This window comes from Arachis hypogaea, chromosome 3 (genome assembly GCF_003086295.3).
Source record: "Arachis hypogaea cultivar Tifrunner chromosome 3, arahy.Tifrunner.gnm2.J5K5, whole genome shotgun sequence".
Lineage (NCBI taxonomy): Eukaryota > Viridiplantae > Streptophyta > Magnoliopsida > Fabales > Fabaceae > Arachis > Arachis hypogaea.
In genome coordinates this window covers 49,664,595-49,681,341 of record NC_092038.1, presented here as the reverse complement: position 1 = coordinate 49,681,341, position 16,747 = coordinate 49,664,595, and the positions used below count along the sequence as shown (strand labels likewise).

The window sequence follows — 16,747 nt, the reverse complement described above, 5'->3', positions numbered from 1 at the left end:
TGTAGCATCAGCTCTAATATGGGAAGACGAGGTCGGGCAACATCCTGTATACTTCACACCAGCAAAGTCCTACAAGGCCCTAAATTAAGGTATCAAAAACTTAAGAAGTTTGCGTATGCTTTAATAGTAGCCTCTCGGAGGCTGCACCTTTTGTTCAGGCTCACACAATAAGGGTTCAAACGAACCAGCCCATGAAGGAAATCCTCCAGAAGATGGATATTGCGGGTAGAATGGTTCAATGGGCAATAGAGGTATCCAAATTCGACTTAAAGTACAAAACTCGGACTGCAGTTAAAGCCCAATGCCTCACCGACTTCGTGGCAGAATACGCAGGAGATCAAAAGGAAGCCGCCACAACATGGGAGTTATACGTGGACGGCTCCTCCAACAAAATTGGAAGCGGTGCAGGCATAATATTAGTCAACTAAGAGGAAACTTAAATAGATGTCTCCCTCAAATTTGAATTCTCAGCTTCTAACAATCAGGCAGAATATGAAGCCTTGATTGCAGGGTTATAACTGGCGGAAGAAGTTGGTGCAACGAAAGTAGTTGTGTTCAGCGACTCCCAGGTGGTGACCTCACAAATTAATGGGAAGTATCAGGCTAAAGGCCCCAATATGAAGAGATACTTGGACAAAACTTTGGAATATCTCAGGCATTTTGCAGAAACTGAGATCAAAGACATAACTCGGGATCTCAATAGCAGGGCAGATGCCCTCTCCAAATTAGCAAGTACCAAGCCAGGAGGGAACAATAGAAACCTGATCCAAGAAACTCTCCAAGAACCCTCTGTCGCAAAAGTAGAGGCTAAGCAAGATGTCTTTGAAGTCTCTGGATTGGACCTCGGATGGATGAACCAACTAATCGAATATATAAAATTCAACACCCTACCTAGAGAGGAAAAAGAGGCCAAAAAAATTCTAAGGAAAGTGCAAAACTACACTTTGGTGAAAAATACCCTCTACAAAAGGGGGACATCAACACCATTATTGAAGTGCGTCCCGAATTCAAAGACGACGGAAGTATTTGAGGAGGTCCACAATGGTATCTGTAGGAATCATCTCGAAACAAGGTCCCTGGCTAGGAAAGTTATCCGAGCCGAGTTCTACTGGCCGACTTTGCTAAAAGATGCCACCGAGTTCGTGAAGAAGTGTCAGCCATGCCAAATGCATGCAAACTTCCACGTCGCTCCCCCCGAGGAGCTTATCAGAATAACTTCTCCATGGCCTTTTGCAAAATGGATATTTGACCTACTAGGATCTTTTCTCCAAGCACCTGGGCAAGTAAAATATCTGATAGTGGGAGTAGACTACTTCACAAAGTAGATCGAAGAAGAACCGTTGGCTACCACCACCGTCCAGAGAAGTTGGAAATTCCTCTACAAAAACATTATCACAAGGTATGGGGTACCTCACTCTATCACCACTGATAATGGCACTCAGGTCACCAACTCTACCTTTAGAATCATGGTAGCCAGCATAAATATCAAGCATCAGTTCACCTCGGTAGAGCACCCACAAGCAAATGGGCAAGCCGAGGCGGCTAACAAGGTCATACTGGCAGGGTTGAAGAAAAGGTTGCAAGATGCAAAGGGAGCTTGGGCTGAAGAACTCCCTCAAGTACTATGGGCTTATCGGACTACACCTCAGTTTGCCACAGGAGAAACACCCTTCCAACTTTCTTATGGCATAGAAGCCATGATACCAGTTGAAATCAATGAGAAAAGTCCAAGGGTGAGCTTCTACAACGAGGTTGGCAACGTACAGGGGCACAAAGAAGAACTCGAGTTACTCCCTGAAGTCTGAGAGCAAGCCCAAATAAGAGAGGCAGCGCTGAAACAAAGGATGACACACAGATACAACAAATAGGTCATTCGAAGAAGCTTCGCCCCGAACGACTTGGTCTTGATAAGAAATGACATTGGAGTTAACAAATCTGGGGATGGAAATCTTGTTGCCAACTGGAAAGGGCCATACAAAACTAAAGAGGTCCTAGGAAAAGGCTGCTACAAGGTGACCGACTTGAACGGCACCGAATTACCTAGGTTGTGGCATGCTTGTAATATGAAAAGGTACTATAGTTAAAAGTGAACTCTATTCCCTGATGTACTCTTTTTCCCGACTTCATGATTTTTTCCCAAAAAGAAGGGTTTTCCTGAAGGGGATTTTAACGAGGCATCAAAATGGGGGCTAAGGGGCAACAATTTGTCAACCTCTTAGTAGCAAATAGTACCTTCGTGAATAAATAAAGATTCTTTTTCCCACATCTCTTTATAAATTTCTTTTAAGTTATTATCATTCTTTCTACGAAACGCACCGAACTTAAACTCGACAAAACATGAAAATCCCATGAACCGACCTAGAAGGTCGTTAAGATAAAACGACGAGGTACAAGTCGGTGTAAAGAGGTTATAAAGTAGATCATGATAAACTCGGGAATTTATCGACTTACAAATCGGCAAAACCGAGAAGAATGGAAATGCATTGCGAAAATAACCTAAGTTACAAAACGATTCAATAGATGAAAATTGAATACGAAAGGAACCCAAAAAGAGATAAGGAAATCCACCAAAAACTAAGGCAAGCTGTTCCAAGTCTACGAAAAACTACAAGTAACTTAGACAAAAAACAGCCCGCCCAAAAAGGTTTTTCCAAAGAAGATCAAAAAAAGGTTTTCAAGAAAAACTCATAACGAAGCATGCACATGCAAAAAATATTCTTTAAAAAGCCCTTGTCCAAAAAAGAGCAAATTAAAGATCAACCTTTTTGTTAACGGCTGTAAAAGGCCAAGAGAGTCATGAACAAACAACAACCACCAAGAAAAGATAAATTGTTCAAAGGGGGCCCACAAGTCAGGCCCCAAATAGCTCAAATCACTTAAGAGAAAAATTAAGAGTCACTAGAAGACGGATCAGCAGCAGGAAGGGTAGTCGGATCGACAACAAGGGAGGATGGAATAGGCTCTTCAGGAGTTGAGGTCGAAACACTCGAAGACACCGGCTGGGATCCCTCTTGTGGACCCTCACGAGGGGGGATTTTTTAATTCTCTGGCCCTGGGTCTTCAGCTCTAAAGCCATCTCAGGACGAGGAGGAGAAACGATGGCCCCATTTACCACGATCTTGTCAGGGTCAAGGGAGGTGATGAGCGGATATTTTGTACGCTTTTTGGGGGTAATTTCATGTAGATTTTAGCATGTTTTAGTTAGTTTTTAGTAGAATAATATTAGTTTTTAGGCAAAAATCATATTTCTGGACTTTACTATGAGTTTGTGTGTTTTTCTGTGATTTCAGGTATTTTCTGACTGAAATTGAGGGAGCTGAGCAAAAATCTGACTTAGGCTGAAAAAGGACTGCTGATGCTGTTGGATCCTGACCTCCCTGCACTCGAAATGGATTTTCTGGAGCTACAGGAGTCCAATTGACGCGCTCTCAACGGCGTTGGAAAGTAGACATCCAGGGCTTTCCAGCAATATATAATAGTCCATACTTTGAGCGAGGATAGACGACGTAACTTGGCGTTAAACGCCAAGTTCATGCTGCTGTCTGGAGTTAAACGCCAGAAAAACGTCATTATCCGGAGTTGAACGCCCAAAACACGTCACAACCTGAAGTTTGACGCCAAGAAAGGCCTCCACACGTGAAAAGCTTTAGTCTCAGCCCCAGCACACACCAAGTGGGCCCCAGAAGTGGATTTCTGCACCAATTATCTTAGTTTATTCATTTTTTGTAAACCTAGGGTACTAGTTTACTATTTAAACAACTTTTACAGACTTATCTTGTACCTCATGACATTTTCAGATCTGAATTACATACTTTGTGACGGCATGAGTCTCTAAACTCCATTGTTGGGGGTGAGGAGCTCTGCAGCGTCTCGATGATTTAATACAATTCCTTTGTTTTCCATTCAAACACGCTTGTTCTTATCTAAGATGTTTATTCGCGCTTAATTGTGGAGAAGGTGATGATCCGTGACACTCATCACCTTCCTCAACCCATGAACGTGTGCCTGACAACCACCTCCGTTCTACATCAGATTGAATAAATATCTCTTAGATTCCCCAACAGAATCTTCGTGGTATAAGCTAGATGGATGGCGGCATTCATGAGAATCCGGAAAGTCTAAACCTTGTCTGTGGTATTCCGAGTAGGATTCCGGGATTGAATGACTGTGACGTGCTTCAAACTTTAACCTGCTGGGCGTTAGTGACAGACGCAAAAGAGTGATTCTATTCCAGTAGGAGCGGGAACCAACCGGTGATTAGCCGTACTGTGACAGAGTGCGTGAGCATAGTTTTCACTGCGAGGATGGGAAGTAGCCACTGACAACGGTGACACCCTACATAGAGCTTGCCATGGAAGGAACCTGCGTGTGAGAAGAGGATCTCAAGGAAAAGTAGAAATTCAAAGGATAAAGCATCTCCAAAACTCCAACATATTCTCCAGTGCTGCAAATCAAAGTAACATTGTTCCCTCTTTTATTTTTATAATCAAATCTAGTAATTTCACTTTTAATCCAAATAATCCTATTGATATCCTGACTAAGATTGATAAAATAAATATTGATTGCTTCAAACCAATAATCTCTGTGGATTCGACCCTTACTCACGTAAGGTATTACTTGGACGACCCAGTACACTTGCTGGTTAGTTGAACGGAATTGTGTCCACTCATGCCAATTTCTTAAATTCCATAATTTTACAATGATACCAAAAGGCACAAAATAGTGATCACAATTTCGTCCACCAAGTTTTTGGCGCCGTTGCCGGGGATTATTGAGTTTGGACAATTGAAGGTTTATTTTATTTCTTAGATTAGGAATAATTTATTTTGCGTTTTTATTCTTAATTTTCGTGAGTTTTAGTGTCTTGTTCTAAGTTTGGTGTCAATTGCATGTCTCATATTTTTCTTTAAAATTTTCGACTTGTGTCTTTGTTCTTCATTGATTTTCAAGTTGTTCTTGTTTATTTTTCTTGTTTGATCTTGAGTTTTTCTTGTTCTGTATCTTTTCTTGTTTTTCTTTTACTAATCCAAAGCATTAATCTTTCAAAAAGAATATACCTGCCCAGAACAATTGTTACCTTTTCTGCCCATTTGGCTAGAATAGAAGGGTCATATTCTTGACAAGGGAGCACCAATACTTTTAAAAAAAATCTTTTTCAAAAATAATTTTTCTTAATTTAATCTTGTGCCAAACTCCAAGTTTGGTGTTTTATTATTAATTTTTATAATTTTCGAAAATTTTCTTAAAGTTTTCTAAAAATTTTAAGTTTGGTGTTCTTTCTTTTGTTCTTGGTGTTCTTGTGAATCTTCAAGGTGTTCTTGAGTTTTTCTTGTGTCTTGATCTTAAAATTTTTAAGTTTGGTGTTCCTTGGTGTTTTCCCTCCAAAAATTTTCGAAAATTAAGGAGCATTAGATCTAAAAATTTTAAGTCTTGTGTCTTTTGTGTGTTTTTCTCTTTCATCATAAAATTCAAAATTCAAAAAATTTTATATTTTCTAACTAATTTTGAACCACTTTTTCGAAATTTTTATATAAATTTCAGATTTTAATTTCAAATTTTTCGAAAAAAAAAATTTTCAAAAAAAAAATAAAATAATAATAATAATAATAATAAATAAATTTTTAACTCCTTTTTATATATTGTTTTTACTTATTCCATTTTTTTCTAAATCAACATATAAATTATCTCTTGTGTTCCAATTCTAAAGTAAGTATGAATGGACAAGACAAGAGGACCCTGGGGTCATATGCTAACCCCACTACTGCTTCATATGGGAGTAGTATTTGTATACCCTCCATTGGAGTTAGTAGCTTTGAGCTGAATCCTCAGCTCATTATCATGGTGCAGCAAAACTGCCAGTACTCTGGTCTTCCACATGAAGAACCTACAGAGTTTCTGGCACAATTTCTGCAAATTGCTGATACAGTACATGATAAGGAAGTAGATCAGGATGTCTACAGACTATTACTGTTTCCATTTGCTGTAAAAGATCAAGCTAAGAGGTGGTTAAATAACCAGCCTAAGAACAGCATAAAAACATGGAAACAGCTGTCAGAAAAATTCCTGAATCACTATTTCCCTCCCAAACGGATGACACAGCTAAGGCTAAGCATCCAAGGCTTCAAACAAGGAGATAATGAATCCCTTTATGATGCATGGGAGAGATACAGAGAGTTGCTAAGAAAATGCCCCTCTGAAATGTTTTCGGAATGGGTGCAATTAGACATCTTCTACTATGGGCTTACAGAAAAAGCTCAGATTTCTCTAGACCACTCAGCTGGTGGATCTATACATATGAGAAAAACAATTGAAGAGGCTCAAGAGCTTATTGATACAGTTGCCAGAAATCAACATCTGTACTTAAGCAATGAATCTTTCAGGAAAGAAGAAGCTAAAACAGTAACTGCAGAACTCAGTCCAGTGGATCAGGCTAATGAGTTTAATCAGCAATTAGACTTTCTAACTCAGCAGCTAGCCGAATTCAAGGAAATGTTACAGGAAACAAGAATGGCTAACAGGAACATGGAAGTACAATTAAAGCAGACAGAAAAACAACTGTCAAGACAAATAACAGAAGAATGTCAAGCAGTTCAATTAAGAAGTGGGAAAACATTAAATACCTCACTTCAAAGCAGCAGGAAACCAAGAAATAAACAAGTGGATACTCAAAATCCTCCTGAAGACAGTCCGAGCCCAGAAAGGGACAAAGCTGGTGCTGAACGCCCAAACCATGCTCATTCCTGGCGTTCAACGCCAGAAACAAGCATGGATCTGGCGTTGAACGCCCAAAAGAAACATGGTTCTGGCGTTCAAACGCCAGAAACAAGCAGGGAGGTGGCGTTTAACGCCACCCCAGCTTCCACCCCTGGTATTCAAACGCCAGTGGGTGATCAGTCACATACAAGTGCTGATAACAATCCTTCTAAAAAGGCTTCCCAACCCACTTCTGTAGGTAATAAACCTGCAGCAACTAAAGTTGAGGAATACAAAGCCAAAATGCCTTATCCTCAAAAACTCCGCCAAGCGGAACAGGATAAGCAATTTGCCCGCTTTGCAGACTATCTCAGAACTCTTGAAATAAAGATTCCGTTTGCAGAAGCACTTGAGCAAATACCTTCTTATGCTAAGTTCATGAAAGAGATATTAAGTCATAAGAAGGATTGGAGGGAAACTGAAACAGTTTACCTCACTGAAGAATGCAGTGCAGTCATTCTAAAAAGCTTACCTGAGAAGCTTAAAGATCCTGGGAGCTTTATGATACCATGCACATTAGAAGGTGTTTGTACCAAGCAAGCTTTATGCGATCTTGGGGCAAGTATCAACCTAATACCTGCATCTACTATCAGAAAGCTTGGTTTAACTGAAGAAATCAAACCAACCAGGATATGTCTTCAACTTGCTGATGGCTCCATTAAATACCCATCAGGCGTGATTGAGGACATGATAGTCAAGGTTGGGCCATTTGCCTTTCCTACTGACTTTGTGGTGCTGGAAATGGAGGAGCACAAGAGTGCAACTCTCATTCTAGGAAGACCTTTCCTAGCAACTGGCCGAACCCTCATTGATGTCCAAAAAGGGGAAGTAACCTTGAGAGTCAATGAGGAAGAGTTCAAGCTGAATGTTGTTAAAGCCATGCAACATCCAGACACCCCAAATGACTGCATGAGTGTTGATATTATTGACTCTCTGGTAAGAGAGGTCAATATGGCTGAGAGTCTCGAATCAGAGCTAGAGGAATTTAGACTCAATGCTTTCGAAAATGCAAAGATTTACAAAGAGAAAGCGAAAAGATGGCATGATAAGAAATTGTCATCCAGAGTCTTTGATCCGGGGCAGAAAGTTCTGCTATTCAATTCTAGGCTCAGATTATTCCCTGGGAAATTAAAATCCCGGTGGAGAAGTCCATATGTCATTACAAACGTATCACCATATGGATACATAGAGCTTCAGGATAATGACTCTAACAAAAAGTTCATTGTTAATGGACAAAGAGTCAAACATTATCTTAAGGGCAATTTTGAGCAAGAATGCTCAAAACTGAGACTTGATTAAAACTCAGTCCAGCTAATGACATTAAAGAAGCGCTTGCTGGGAGGCAACCCAGCCACTCACAAAATATAATTTTATTTGATCTAGTTTTACAGGTAGATGCTAGAGTATCTTCAAAAGGTGAAATAGCAATTGATTGAAGTCACAGAGTTACAAGGAAAATTGGAAGCTCACTGGCGTGAAAAAGCCAGTAAGAAATAATTTGGGCGTTGAACGCCCATGAGAAGCACCCACTGGGCGTTTAACGCCAGTAAGGGTAGCATCTGGGCGTTAAACGCCAGAAAGATGCATCAGCTGGGCGTCGAACGCCCAGAAGAAGCAGCATTTGGGCGTTAAACGCCCAAACCATGCAGCAGTTGGGCGTTTAACGCCAGGATGGTGGGGAGGAGGTAAAATTCGTTTTTCTTTACAATTTTTCTAAATTTTTATGTTTCAATTCATGATTTCTTGCATAAACATGTTTCAAAATGTCACCCTTCAAAATCAAATTGGTTTTCTAAAGAACCCTAATTTCTAAAATCCCTTTTTCAAAAATATCAAATGTATCTTAACTCATAAACATAAATCTTTTTCCAATCCAATTCTTTTTCAAATATTTTTAATTTCTTCTCATATCTTTTTCAACTCATCTTATCTTTATTTGAAAAATGCCTTTCCTTCTACTCCTCTCCTTTCCTTTCTTTTGCTTGAGGACAAGCAAACCTCTAAGTTTGGTGTGATTTGCCATGATCACTGAGCTAAAACTCATTAAGATCATGGCACCTAAGAGAACAGGAAGAGCAAGGATGTGAACTTAAGGGAGCTGAAGCGTCAGAAATTAATTCTTGAAGGCACCCCACAGACTAGAGGAACATCCACTTCCCAAAATACAGGTTGTTAAGTTCTAATTCCAGCTTTAACTCTGTGATAGTATGATTATAGGATTTTACCTTAGAAGTTATATAGTAGTAGTAGTAATTAGTATGTCTATTTTGATTTTATTTCCAATTAAGCTATAATTTATTTTTCTCATCATCATTAGGCATGAATAAAGTAGTAGATTTTTTTTAGAATAAAGAAGTAATCTATATTTTTCGAGTTCTTAATAATAAAATTTATAATTAATTATATGTGGTGGCAATACTTTTTGTTCTCTGAATGAATGCTTGAACAGTGCATAATATGTACTTTGAATTTGATGAATATTGGCTCCTGAAAGAATGATGAACAAAGAGAAATGTTATTGATGATCTGAAAAAAAATCATGAAATTGATTCTTGAAGCAAGAAAAAGCAGTGAAAAAAAAAAGAGACGAAAAAAAAAAAAAGAAAAGAAAGAAAAAGAAAAAGCCAATAGCCCTTAAAACCAAAAGGCAAGGGTAGCAAGGATCCAAGGCTTTGAGCATCAATGGATAGGAGGGCCCAAGGAAGTTAAATCCAGGCCTAAGCGGTTAAATCAAGCTGTCCCTAACCATGTGCTTGTGTCATGAAGGTCCAAGTGAAAAGCTTGAGACTGAGTGGTTAAAGTCGTGATCCAAAGCAAAAGAGTGTGCTTAAGAGCTCTGGACACCACTAACTGGGGACTCTAGCAAAGCTGAGTCACAATCTGAAAAGGTTCACCCAGTTATGTGTCTGTGGCATTTGTGTATCTGGTGGTAATACTGGAAGACAAAGTGCTTAGGGCCACGGCCAAGACTCATAAGTAGCTGTGTTCAAGAATCAACATGCTTAACTAGGAGAGTCAATAACACTATCCGAAATTCTGAGTTCCTAAGGATGCCAATCATTCTGAAAATTTAAAGATACAGGGAGATGCCAAAACTGTTCAGAGACAAAAAGCTACAAGCCCCGCTCATCTAATAAGACTCTGAGCTTCATTTAAAATTCGAGAATATCATTACTTCTTTATTTCTGTTAAAACCTATTTTATTCATCTAGTTGCTTGAGGACAAGCAACAGTTTAAGTTTGGTGTTGTGATGAGCGGATATTTTGTACGCTTTTTGGGGGTAATTTCATGTAGATTTTAGCATGTTTTAGTTAGTTTTTAGTAGAATAATATTAGTTTTTAGGCAAAAATCATATTTCTGGACTTTACTATGAGTTTGTGTGTTTTTCTGTGATTTCAGGTATTTTCTGACTGAAATTGAGGGAGCTGAGCAAAAATCTGACTTAGGCTGAAAAAGGACTGCTGATGCTGTTGGATCCTGACCTCCCTGCACTCGAAATGGATTTTCTGGAGCTACAGGAGTCCAATTGACGCGCTCTCAACGGCGTTGGAAAGTAGACATCCAGGGCTTTCCAGCAATATATAATAGTCCATACTTTGAGCGAGGATAGACGACGTAACTTGGCGTTAAACGCCAAGTTCATGCTGCTGTCTGGAGTTAAACGCCAGAAAAACGTCATTATCCGGAGTTGAACGCCCAAAACACGTCACAACCTGAAGTTTGACGCCAAGAAAGGCCTCCACACGTGAAAAGCTTTAGTCTCAGCCCCAGCACACACCAAGTGGGCCCCAGAAGTGGATTTCTGCACCAATTATCTTAGTTTATTCATTTTTTGTAAACCTAGGGTACTAGTTTACTATTTAAACAACTTTTACAGACTTATCTTGTACCTCATGACATTTTCAGATCTGAATTACATACTTTGTGACGGCATGAGTCTCTAAACTCCATTGTTGGGGGTGAGGAGCTCTGCAGCGTCTCGATGATTTAATACAATTCCTTTGTTTTCCATTCAAACACGCTTGTTCTTATCTAAGATGTTTATTCGCGCTTAATTGTGGAGAAGGTGATGATCCGTGACACTCATCACCTTCCTCAACCCATGAACGTGTGCCTGACAACCACCTCCGTTCTACATCAGATTGAATAAATATCTCTTAGATTCCCCAACAGAATCTTCGTGGTATAAGCTAGATGGATGGCGGCATTCATGAGAATCCGGAAAGTCTAAACCTTATCTGTGGTATTCCGAGTAGGATTCCGGGATTGAATGACTGTGACGTGCTTCAAACTTTAACCTGCTGGGCGTTAGTGACAGACGCAAAAGAGTGATTCTATTCCAGTAGGAGCGGGAACCAACCGGTGATTAGCCGTACTGTGACAGAGTGCGTGAGCATAGTTTTCACTGCGAGGATGGGAAGTAGCCACTGACAACGGTGACACCCTACATAGAGCTTGCCATGGAAGGAACCTGCGTGTGAGAAGAGGATCTCAAGGAAAAGTAGAAATTCAAAGGATAAAGCATCTCCAAAACTCCAACATATTCTCCAGTGCTGCAAATCAAAGTAACATTGTTCCCTCTTTTATTTTTATAATCAAATCTAGTAATTTCACTTTTAATCCAAATAATCCTATTGATATCCTGACTAAGATTAATAAAATAAATATTGATTGCTTCAAACCAATAATCTCTGTGGATTCGACCCTTACTCACGTAAGGTATTACTTGGACGACCCAGTACACTTGCTGGTTAGTTGAACGGAATTGTGTCCACTCATGCCAATTTCTTAAATTCCATAATTTTACAATGATACCAAAAGGCACAAAATAGTGATCACAATTTCGTCCACCAGGAGGAAAGGTCCAAGTCGGGAGCAATAACTCCAACATGTTCCTTAAAGACCCTCGAAGCCTCCTCTGAACCTTCGGCCACCGAATCCTCCAAGTCCTGGAAAGCCTCCCGACATCCTGACAACTCTTTTTTCAAATCAAGGTTCTCCCCGAAGAGCCTGACGTAATTTTGTTCTGCCTTTTCCTTGAGGCCCTCCCCCATGGCACACTGGCCCATCAATTTCTTCTCCCTCTCCCAAAGCCAAATCATCTCCTCTATTAACTCAGGGACCTCCCCCTTCAGCCTTTTTTCCTATTCCTGATAAAGGAAGACCCTCCCATCTAGCTCTTCAACCTTCTGGGTGGAACTCAAAGAGCTAAGGAGAGTCTTCTCCAAAATATCAAGAAGTTTTGTACATACTCCAGCCGCACGAACACTCCCCTGAACCAAGAAATTAAGATGGTTTAGAACAGAAATATCATCCATATTAATCCGAGTATAAGGATAGATATGATTTCAAATGAACTTAGGTCCATCAAAATTAGCTTCCCTAGAAAAAGAAGAGCCAGACTCTGAAGTCTTACGCTTCTTCTTCTCGGGTTTAGGGGAAGATCGGGGAGGAGGAGGAGGAAGAGAAGAAGCAGAAGAAGAGGATACCATAATGGGACGAGAGGAAGTCCCCAAGTTGTGAGGATAAGGAGGTGGAGGAAGAGGAGGAAGAGTGCTAGCAGCCCTGGCAGCATCAACTCGGGCCCGAGACCTCTTCTTGGCATCCTGTACTTTCTGGTAGGAAGAGCTGGAACTTTTCTTCACCATTTTTGCAAAAGAAAGTAGAAAGTTAAATTACAAAGTCGGAAGATAGCAACTCGGAATGCTATAGGTTGGAAATAATCAAAATCAACAATAAAGCTACCTGATTGGGTCCACACAAAGCTTGATGCATGCAATCAAGGTAGCGCTCAGTTAAAATGTTTTAACTGAGCACCCCTTCTCTTTGTGTAGCGCCTTGTTTGGTGGGCTTGAGGCACTTGGTTCGAGCCTTGAGGAGTGCACTTCGGTGCTTATTTCCTTGGCCAAGTGGTAGCACTCCTTCCTTGCAAGAGAGGGCTCCCTTGTTCGAATCCTGGTGGTTACTTTTTGGCTAATTTCCCTTGGTGAAGAATAGTAAGTAGCGCTCCCTTGGTCCCCTCATGTACACGGTTCGAGACTTGGCTCCCCCACTTTTGCTTGCTTGCACCTTGATTTCTTTCTCCAAAGGCACGAAAAAGGTAAGATGAGTTAATTGAGTGCCAATGCTTTTCTCCTTTCTCTTGGGCGCTCAGTTAACTAAGTTAACTTAGCGCTAGTGCCTTTGTTTCCTTGGGTGATGCTGCGCTACTCCTTGCTCCCTTGCCCATGCTTTTGGTTTCTTGGGTCGCAATGCGCCACACTTTTGGTTCCTTAGGTTACGCTTTCCAAAGCGTGGCCTAAGGTCTAAAGCGTGCTTTTTCTTCAAAAAGCGTGTCCAAAATTCCTTTTTCAACCGTTTCTTCTCCTACAAGCAATCAAAACAACCGATCAAAGCATCACAAAATTCACAAAGCTTAAATTTATTTAAAAACCAATTAATTTTAGCTCAAATTTTATGATTTTGTGTCAATTAAAGGGTGGTTGATTGATTTAAGGAAATCATGCAATTTCACTCCAAATCACTTACTTATGATGTAAGAAAGTGCATAAAAACTAATGAAACAAGTGAAATTAGCTAAAAAAAATAGGTATATGATGACTTGTCATCACAACACCAAACTTAAATCTTGCTTGTCCCCAAGCAAGCATCAAACATAAGAGGAAATGAACTGAAAAAGTGAAGCATGCATATCCTTATTAAGCAAATAGTTGAACTTGGTTCATGGAGTTTTTATGCAGACAATGATAACTCAATTATTGCTTGCTGTTACATAAGAGATATTCCCTCAAAGGCTTACTAAGCTTGCTGCTATAAGGTTTCATTTTTTCGCTTGTTCCCTTGCTGACTTTTCTTTCCTTGTTTTGCTCAGAGAGCTTATTATTCTTTGAAGGCTTGGTGGCAAATGTTGCAGCAGCCTTTGGCTTAAATTTTTGCTCAACATTCCTTCACCACAGACACATGGCTCACCCTTTTCTTCCTAGGATCATTGATGCGCAGCATCTCTTTGGATAATTAAGTCTTTTGTAGCTAGGTTGTTCTTTATTGTGGACTTTCAGTTGGCAATCCCAAATCAGTTGATCTAAGTGGCCAAGTTTTAAAATACTCCTCAGAACTTACTTGTCCAAGCATATCCTAGTACAAAAACACCACAGGCATGTGTCCTAGGGTCCAAGCTATTGGTGCCTAGCCTTATTGTTTGTTTTCTTTGCCACTTTTGGCTTTTTCTCTTTCTTTTTCTTTCTGTTTTATTTTATTCTCAAGGGATCTTTACTGATACAAGCATTTATAACAGCAAACTAGTTCCTTCTTCAAAGAACATATCATTATGCAGCATTTATTTCATGAGCCATGCATTAAATCAACAAATACCACCACTAACTTTCATTCTAACTTATGCAACATTGGATATTTACTTCCTAATTCAAACATTTCTCTTTCCTAATTCAAACATTTCTCTTTTATTCAAGCATATGGAAAACAAAACAAAATTCAAAGTAAGTAATGGATAACAAGCATTATGCAAATCAGCATTCTTGACAAATAATTCCACTTGCAACTAAATGAACACTTTAGCAAGACATAGAAGAATTTCCAATTTAAAGTACTTCAACAACAAGGATTAAGTGCAGACACAACCTTTTGGATTGCAGCTTTTCATTCCTCCTCCTGTTGTATCCCTTTTGAGTCATAATACAAATTGTCTTCAAATGTTGGCTAATTTCCTGCATAAATCTCAAAAGTTGCTTGCTTCTCAAGCCCTTAAGTGAATGGTTAGTATGCATGAATTGAGTGTGTCTTTTGGATTTATTTTGGTGTGGGAACACCAAACTTAATTCCCTGCCACTGCCTCTGATGCAACAAGTTAACCATATGTGAAATCCTTTTATCTTTGCTAAAGGCAATAAAAACTAGAAAAACTAAAAAGTAAACAATTGGTTAATTGGTTTATCTGATTGCTCGGAGCTAGCAGCCATGTATGCAAAAGGTGAGAATGTGCTTTTAAATGAGATTTTGGTGGAACACCAAACTTAGAATCCTTCATTCTCCCTTAATTTATTTTGGTGTGTAATACCAAACTTAGCTCTTTGCAATATAGATAAGTCTAATTAACCTTTTCATTGAAATAGCTATGAAAAGTGAACTACCTCAGGTTGGGTTACCTCCCAACAAGCACTTTTTTATTATCATTAGCTTGACATCCTTCATTCTTTGATCATGGAGGTTGAAAATCATAGTGCCTCAGTTTTTCTCCTCTTACTGTGAACTTCCTTCCGGTCTCCTCTTTGATTATCTCTAGGTGTTCAAGTGAAAGGACCCGGTTCACAGTGTAGTATTCAGACACTTGTGGAGACACCTTCATTGGTTGGGTGTTTAACACTACTTTATCCCCTGGTGAAAAGCCTTCAGTATGGATCTTCTTGTTTCTCCACCCTCTTGGCCTCTTCTTCTTTTCTTTATCAAAAGATATTCCCTGCCTTGGTGGTTCTTTATCTGGGGTGTTGAATTTCTCATCTGGGGGTTTTGGATCTAGTTCCTCCTTGATTTCTTTGGTCTGTTGCACCATCTCTACTTCTTTCAAGCATGGATTTAGAAGCTTGGAGTTAACTCATTGACTGCCTCCTTCAAACTTTGATTTCTGACCTTATCCTTCATAAAATTTTCTTCTTGAATGGGCTCATGCAAGGTTTTAAAAACATGGAAGGCTAGGTGCTCATCATGCACTCTTAGCAACAATTCCCCTTTTTCAACATCTATCAATGCTCTGCCCGTAGCTAGGAAAGGCCTCCCCAGGATGATGAGAGTGTTAGGGTCCTCTTCTATATCTGAGATAACAAAGTCAGCAGGGAGAAAGAATTTTCCCACTTTTACCAACACATTCTCCACAACTCCCAGTGCTTGCTTAGTGGATTTGTTAGCCATTTGGAGAACTATTCGTGTGGACTTCAGCTCAGAAATTTGAAGTTTCCTCATTAGAGACAGAGGCATCAAGTTTATGCTTGCACCGAGGTCACAGAATGACTTCTCAATTGTTATGTTTCCTATGGTGCAAGGTATGTAAAAACTCCCAGGATCATCTTTCTTTTCTGGCAACTCTCTTTGGAGGATAGCACTACATTCCTTTGTCATCTCAACAATCTGTCCTTCCTTCAGGGATCTTTTCTTTGTTAGCACTTCTTTCATAAATTTGGCATACAATGGCATCTATTTAAGTGCTTTTAAGAATGGAATATTGATGCTGAGTGTCTTGAATATGTCCAAGAATTTCGAGTATTACTTATCCTTATTCTCTTTTTTGAACCTCTGAGAGTATGGAAGGTTGGGGACATATGCCCTCCTCTCATCCTTCTTCTCTTGTAGTTGTGATTCAAGGATGTTCTTGTCTCCCTTTGAGATTTGTGCCTTCTTGGTTGTCTGATCCTTTTCACTTTTTTTCTCTATTTCTTCTTGTGGAACTTCTCTGTTGTGTTTTTCCTGATTGATGGCTTCCTTCTTCATAGTCTTCTCACTTCCCACTGTGATTGCCTTGCACTCCTCCCACTTTGTAGCTTTTCCTTTGTCCCTTGGGTGTTCTTCAGTGACATTGGGGAAGGTATTTGCTCTCTTCTCACCCATTTCTAAAATTTGCTTAGCCAATTGTCCCATGTGTCTCTCAAGGTTTCTAATTGAGGTCTCTTGGTTTTTGCTTGCCATCTTTTGATCTTTTCTTGCTTCTTCTTAATTTTTCATGAGCTTCTCCATCATCATCTCTAGACTAGAGATTCTTTGAGAGTCTGGATTTGGTTGTGGTTGTGTAAAGTGAGATGGTTGTTGTTGGAAATTATTTGAACCATTTGCGAGGGTATTTTGTGGGTAGAATGTGGATGTGGACAAGTTATTCTGGTGGTTTTGTGAGTTTTTATGAGGTTGGTGATATGTATTTTGTGAACTTTTGAATTGGTTAGTATTATTGGATGAATGGTTGTGGTTGTTTGTGTTTCTGAGGCTACCAG

At 39.7% G+C, this 16,747-nt stretch overlaps 1 protein-coding gene across 1 annotated transcript; it reads left to right on the top strand.

Moving 5' to 3' along the window:
• Window positions 1-617: 617 nt before the first annotated feature.
• On the top strand, window positions 618-1,325 carry LOC140183483 (uncharacterized). The gene has a single exon (XM_072231930.1). The coding sequence runs from the start codon at window positions 618-620 to the stop codon at window positions 1,323-1,325; it is 708 nt and encodes a 235-aa protein (XP_072088031.1).
• Window positions 1,326-16,747: the final 15,422 nt, after the last annotated feature.